Source organism: Podarcis bocagei, assembly GCF_964188305.1.
Source record: "Podarcis bocagei genome assembly, chromosome: 2".
NCBI classification, from domain to species: Eukaryota; Metazoa; Chordata; class Lepidosauria; order Squamata; family Lacertidae; genus Podarcis; species Podarcis bocagei.
In genome coordinates, this window is record NC_138126.1 from 111083406 (window position 1) to 111090741 (window position 7336).

At 46.4% G+C, this 7336-nt stretch overlaps 1 protein-coding gene across 1 annotated transcript in view; it reads right to left on the minus strand.

Moving 5' to 3' along the window:
- The window catches only part of ERBB3 (erb-b2 receptor tyrosine kinase 3), a 96069-nt gene extending 89037 nt beyond the window's left edge, over positions 1 to 7032 (minus strand). Inside the window, exon 1 of the mRNA XM_081181255.1 lies at positions 6615 to 7032. Coding sequence (XP_081037381.1) covers positions 6615 to 6786 — 172 coding nt within the window. The 5' untranslated portion in view covers positions 6787 to 7032. The remainder of the gene's footprint in view (positions 1 to 6614) is intronic.
- Positions 7033 to 7336: the final 304 nt, after the last annotated feature.

Genomic DNA, 7336 nt, shown 5'->3' on the forward strand with positions numbered 1-7336 from the left:
GAGAGAGAGAGAGAGAGAGAGAGAGAGAGAAGTAGTTGTTGTTGTTTAAAATCTATCAACAGAGCAGAGAATTGGCCAGGAACTGGAAAGTCGACAAAGCCTTCTTAACCTTTAGAAGATTTCTTGTACATATTAATTGAATGACCCTTTCTGGAAGGGAGCAGGCCTGGAGAAGGTGTGGAGAGTATTTGTGGCAATTAGCAGTGTGGCTGTGTTGCAGTGTTGTTGACACAAGAGCAGAACTGTGAGGACTGGGGTGTTGGAGAGATGATACCATGGCAGTGCTTAGGGTAAGCAAGATGGATTTCCTCTTATCAACTCATCGCCTTCAAATCTTGTAAAAGCTACACTTGAAACCTAATATAACAATGGGCTCATCCCGGCGTCAACCAAAGAGAATTCCTGGGCCAAGGCTAGACCAGGCGATTGCATTAAGGTAATTCCTCTCTTCCAGGTATAGCCAATGTGCTACCACTTTAGTTGTTGTGGGTTACAACTCCCAGCAGCCCCAGTGAGCATGCTCAGCAGCCAGGGATGATGGGAGTTGTAGTCCAAAACATCTGGAAGGCACTATGTTGGCTACCTAATCAATACACTTAAGCAATATGTCCAATATACAGTCGTACCTAAGCTCCCAAGCGCCTTGGGAGTCAAATGTTCTGGCTCCCGATTGAAAACTGGAAGTGACAGGAGCTTTCTGCAGCCAATCGGAAGCCACACTTTGGAAGTCAAACATTTCGGAAGTCAAACGGACTTCTGGAACAGATTCTGTTTGACTTCTGAGGTACGACTGTAAGGCCAAACTTCCCCTTGGTGTTTAATGCCTAAAAGTGAGACAGAACGGAACTCATGCCTGTCTGGGGTACCTTCCCCACAGTCCCAGATGCATGTAGCACGCTTGTGGTAATTTGGGGAAGGGGAAGAGGCCTGCCATAGGTGCTCAAAATGTTACCACCTCATTTTTTCAAGCCAAGTCTGGTTCTGTGTAACATCAGGATTCTACAGACGTAACATTGTCATTAGAATTATAATAGACCACATCTCACAGATATGGTCCATTTAGGACATGGGCAGGCAAACTAAGGCCCGGGGGCCAGATCCGGCTCAACCACCTTCTAAATCCAGCCCGCGGACGGTCCGGGAATCAGCATGTTTTACATGAGTAGAATGTGCCCTTTTATTTAAAATGCATCTGGGTTATTTGTGAGGCATAGGAGTTTGTTCTTTTTTCTTTTCTTTTTTCAAAACATAGTACGGCTCACAAGGACTGAGGGACAGTGGACCAGCCCCCTGCTGAAAAAGTTTGCCGATCCCTGATTTAGAAGTTACTAGGGGTCCTTTCCCATGTCTTTTCACACTTGGAAAGGGCCAGGACAAATCTGTGCAGGTACATACTTTTCACATGGAAGAAAAATGCAACCAAAAAAGGTTGATTTCCCCCCCCCCATTAGGACTTGGTTTTAGGCCAGCTTATGTGTGGGAAGGTGGGGGGGGGGGCTCTGACCCATGGATTCTTAAGAAGTAGACGATTTCCTCCCAATCTCAGCATTGCTTAGGCAGGTGTGTCTTGAACTGGGGATCTGGGCAGAGAAGGGAGGTTTTCCCTCTAGTTTATCTGACCGACACTGTTTGATTTTCTTCCCACTGACAAAAGCTACAGCATACATGGGGAAAGCAATTAGCAGAGGTCAAGAATGTTGACACAAAACTGGTTTCGGGCAACTGGGGAAACCTGGTCTCTATTAACTGAGGGAGGAGAGCAAGAGAGGGCTCATTAGCAAGTGCTCATTAAGTAGAAAAAAACGTAAACAAGGTTCCCAGCACTCGGTTGTCCAGCAGCTGTGTACCAACACATCAACTTAGGGAGAAAAATAAAGGTTGTTTCCTCTTGGCAGAGGAAATTAAGACAGCTGAGAACAGAGGAAGCTGCTATATACCAAGTCAGGCCACTGCCCATCTAGCTCATTTCTGTATGCACTGACTGGCAGAAGCTTGCCAGGGTCCCAGGGCAGGGGCCTCTGCAAACACTACCTGGAGAGGCAAAAGGTTGAATCTGGGATCTTCCACATGCAAAACCGATGCTATACCGCTGAGCTATGGAAGGAATCACAGAAATGCTTCTGTAGGGGAACCAGCTAAGGTTGCCTACGGAGGTCTCCCTTTCCTTCTCAGTTTCATTGTGTCTATTTGGCCTGCTCACTACCTTCCAATAAGGTAGCAGTTCCGAGGGTTAGAAACCCTCGGAATGCCAGCGCTGCCTTGGTGCTGGCAGCAGAAAAGGTTGTGAGATGTGATCTCTCTGTAGAGACCTAACAACAACATAGAGGACAATGACCTATCTGACTTCACAGAGGGCGATTTCACCTACGAGGTGGCTCCCCACAGCATAGTTGTTCATTAGCGAACAGCTGCAGAGTCCAAGTGCCTTGAAACACACTGTGTAAAGTACAAAAGGCAGAATACATGTCAGCAGAAACGCAACATAAAGTGAAAAGATGCATTATCTGTGCCAGTGCAAATATACCAGCCTCAAGAGATAGGAAAGACAGGAAGGGGTTGTTCTGGTTAGGGTCACCGGGCTGGAGGTGTGCCAAGAGACCCGGTCCAAGGCCACACTTCCCTGCAAATACATAACCCTACCCAAGGCCACACATCGCCGCAGGCACCTCACATAAACATATTTGCAGAGGAAGACCGGTATCTGTTCGTTATAATTGAATATACTGATTAGTCACTTTTCAGTTAAATAAGGTCTTACAAAAACGAAGCACATTGCTCCCATGTTAATTGGCATGAACTGACATTACTGCTCTTTTAAGCAGCTTCTAGTGCAATGTTTAAGGGGTAGACCCAAAATTTAGTAATAATCAGAGCAGGTGTATTGAAGTCAATGAGTTTAGGTCAATTCATTTAAACTGGTCTGCTGCTACTACTAATGTTGGTGATTGCCCATCAGATTAGTCCTGCAGCCCTTTAGATTTTGCAAGTCCAACAGCATCTGGAGGGCCACTGCTTGGCCACTCATTCAACTTTTTTTGCAGAGGGCCCTGTGCTTTTGGAGACCCTCCACACTACTATCGTTTTTAAAACAACAACAACCCATCTTACCAGTTCAAGCACAATTTATTGATTTTCAGCATAAATTATTTGTGCAGGGCCTTCTCGGTAGTGGCACCCGCCCTGTGGAACGCCCTCCCACCAGATGTCAAAGAGAAAAATGACTACCAAACTTTTAGAAGACATCTGAAGGCAGCCCTGTTTAGGGAAGCTTTTAATGTTTAGTAGGTTATTGTATTTTAGTGTTCTGTTGGAAGCCGCCCAGAGTGGCTGGGGAAGCCCAGCCAGATGGGCGGGGTATAAATAATAAGTTGTTGTTGTTGTTGTTGTTGTAATGACCTCTGGGTTAAATGACTTTAAAGCAGGATTAAACACCCATATGAAAAAAGAGCCTATCAATGAACAACAGTCATGATGAAGCCTCCAAGTGCCAGTTGCAGGGTTCAAGAGCAAGAGGGACTATTGCCTCTTAGCCCTGTTTGTTGGCTTCCCAGAGGCACCTGGCTGACTGCTATCATGATCCTGGATGGGAAGGACTTTTGCCCAATCCAGCAGCATGGGATCTTCTTATGTTCTTATGACAACAAAGCCTTGCTAAAAGGTTACTCCCATCTCTCTAGCTTTCTCCTTCATCCACCACCTTGCAGCCCCTAAACATTCCCTAGAATACACCAAGAAAACTGCATTCCAGATAATATGGACATAATATAGCAATGATGGGGAACCTGTGGCCCTCTCCATCAGCCTCGACCACTGGCCATGCCGGTGGGGAGGTGTCTGATAGGAGATGGAGCTCAACAACATCGGAAAGGTTGCAGATGGTTCCCCAACCCACTGGTGCAAAGGGAACCTGCCGAGGAAGTTAAGCATTCCAAAGGACTTTGTTCTCAAAAATATTTGCAAACATATTTACGGGCAGCAAAACGGAACGAATGCTTAACTTGTTTTGACTCTGTGTCCAGTGTCTAAGAGAGGAGGACATCCATAGTTCTTTCACACACAAACCCCTCCCCGAAGATTTCTTTTTTAAAACAACAGATAGCCAAGGAAACACTACAGAAAAATTCCTCCAGTGCCTAGCTGGAGAGGTTAACCTTTCAAACAGCATCGATTTAAGGGACTCCTTTTATTTCCCCCCGTCTGTTGGCTTAAGAAACCACAAAACAAGCTAGGACAGTGGACTTGGTCCTTTTCAAATCAAACCTTTTTCTCCCTTTGCGGTGTTTAATCTTCGCACTTGGAACCTGCCTGCCCAAGGTATGGATTGAATCTGACGGGAATGGAAGAATGCCACCTGCCACTCCCCTTTCTCCCCCAATGACACAGTTCAGCAATGGGAGATGAAAAGGCAAGAATGACTATGGCATGTCCCACACAGAGACACACACAGACATTCCTTAAGTAGAATTTAAATACATAGTGGAAGTCTCCTCTCCATAATCAGAGCAGAAGATCAAGCCCAAAACTTGTCCAACATCCTGTTAGCTACACTGGTCAACTAGGGACAAGACTGCAGTGTATTTGTATTCCCCAGCAACTAATATTCAGGGGCTTACTGCATGTGCAGAGTGCATTTCCCTCTTTGTAGCCTCCTCGAGCTTGTCTAATCTCCTTTTAAAGCCATCCCAAGTAGGTGGTCATCCCTGCCTCTTGTGGGAGCTGTCGTTATGTGCCGTGCAAAGAAGTACTTGATTTTCTCTGCCCTGAATCTCCCCAATATTCAGCCTCATTGAATGACCCTGGGTTCTAATATTATATGAGAGCAGGAGAAAGTCATGCATCAATACTAATGTAATGCCCCCCTTCTTTTTGGGTAGCGGGCAACAAGAACCCACAGAATTCTCTACATCACAACACCTACATTGCACCCCCAGGATAACTGGGGCAAGGCAAGCTTTTCCCAATAGTTGGCAGTTGGAAATATTATGGTTGGTTCAGAATTTGTGTAAGCACAGCACACTGGAGAAGAGTTGAAAGAGCGTGTGTTATCTCATTGGGTTTTTCTACTCAAGATTGCCATTAGTTAAAAGTGTTGACAAGCTTGTTTCCAACTCTCCCCCCTTGCATGTTCTTTCAAAATAGGTGGAGTCAGGATTCTAATCTATATTGGTGACTGGAATGTCAGATACACAGGCTCACGCCCCCAAACTCCATTAATTAGTCTGGAGTAGCTGCCACTCCCTCATGCAGCCTCAATAACTACAGTGGATCCGAATCCCCTACTTAACCCCATAAACCTGTTTTGAAAGGGCAGGATGAATCCACTGCTTTGCCGTATTTCAATCTATCAACAGGCAGGGTTATTAGAGGGCAATTGATCAATATGAACTGCAGGTCCCAACCATGTTTACACAGAAGTTAGTCATACTGTATTCAACTGAGCTTACTCCCAGGTAAGTAGGGTTAGGGTTTGTTATTTTATGTGCCCTGGATAGGGAACCATGAAGAGGAAGTTACTCTGACCCAAGAATCCCCCCCCCCAACCAAAGAAAGAATGAAAGAATTAAGTTCTCATTAAGAACATCATGAGTGGAGGGACTCCTCAGGGAGGAGAACATGGCACTGAATAAAATTTTGTGGAAGGGTTGTGTGAAGTAGCCACTTGTCTCATACATCACTAATGACTAATACAATAATAATTTTTCCCTCGAAGATGGCACTTAACTTCAAGGGGAAAAACAAAGAGTCGAATCCTACCTGAAAACCACACCTTCTCTAACCTATATATCCTGTAAGCCCCAAATCCCAGGTATGTAAGTGGGGAGGGCTATGGAAACTCAGTGAAGAGGGAAATGCACTTTGCACATGCTCACAGTCACTTGTTTATTATCATTACTTCAGGTGCGCCAGGGTTTTGAGGTTTAAACAAGACCTAGGGAATCAATTTCAAAGGCTGGGAGGGCTGAAGATCAAGTCCAGGTTCTGTAATTTCAGCCTAAAGCACACACCCCCCCCACACACAGTTGATTCCAAAACCCAACCCTTCAAACAAGCGAAACAACATTTTACAGATTCCATAAAGTTTGCATTGAAGTTTCTGCCCTCCCTTTTAGGAGAAACACAGACGCCTCTCCTCCAAACCCCGCAATCAGCGAGCCAGGATCGCGCTCCTCAGACCCGTACCAATCACGAAAATAAAAGATCGTTGTGGTTTGTTTGTTTGGGGGGGGTGTCCCTCTCCCTTTAGAGAAAGGAAGAGCTGAGAGGCTGGGGAGGACGAGACACAAAAATAGGTTTTGCCACAGCTCGGCGGCACAGGTTCAAAGGCGTCTCTCCGTGGTGTGAAACTAGTACACAGTTCCCCTCCCTACGGCTGACAAAACGAGAGAAAGATAATCAAACGCCTCGGATCCGATTTCAGGGGGGAGGGGGGTTACACACCACTATCATGCGGGATATAAACACAGCCGCCGTGTAAGGTCCTGTTTAGGGCTAAACAGACACTCGATTGTGTTATTGCAAAGGGCAGTTTTCTCCTCGCGATTCCGCTCAAGGCAGCCAAAAAGGAAAGAAGACGACAGATAACACACATTTTTAGACTGTTCGGGGTCACATACCTGCTTGAGAAGCTGCAGACCGCAGGCTCCACAGGAGAAGGACCAGCCAAGGCACGAAGCTTCTAACCAAGTTGCTCTTCATCGCTGGAAGATCTTGAGTTGCTTTTGTATTTTGCCTGGGCTTTTCCCTTCCTTTCTCTGCCTTCCTCCCACCACCACTTGCTCCTGGCATGCGGCGGCGCGTTTTTCAGGCTATGGCATTCTGCATTGGGGATGAGGAAGAGGGCGGCAGCGTGAGCCACCTGATCCCCAAGCGAAATGCCCACCAAGCTCTCCGGTTCTCTGGCTCAGCGGGGGTGTATGGAGCTGATCGCCTCCGTCCCCGCCGCCTCTCGACGCGGCAAGTTCTCCTCTAGAGCCAAGAACACCAGCCGTGGCGCCTTTGATCAGTTTCACTTACACACAACAACTCGCAAATTACACACACTTCATTCAAGGGGAAGCTTAAGTCGCGCCTCATTGGCTGAGGCTGCGCCCTAGCCTGGCCAATCAGAGGACAACAGTCTAAGCTCCCATGCCGAGGAGTGGAAAGCGGAGATTTGTATTACTGTATTATTACTTTTTTAAAAAAGAAGGGTGGAGGTAGAAAGCCTTATCTAGTTCTAGGCAAGGGTGATCCACGTTGTTGTTGTTGTTTTGCAAACTCTCATGAAAAAGAGTTCATAATAACGCGCGCACCGCTGTAGTCAATGGATCAAACTAGCAACGAAACTACCAATTTG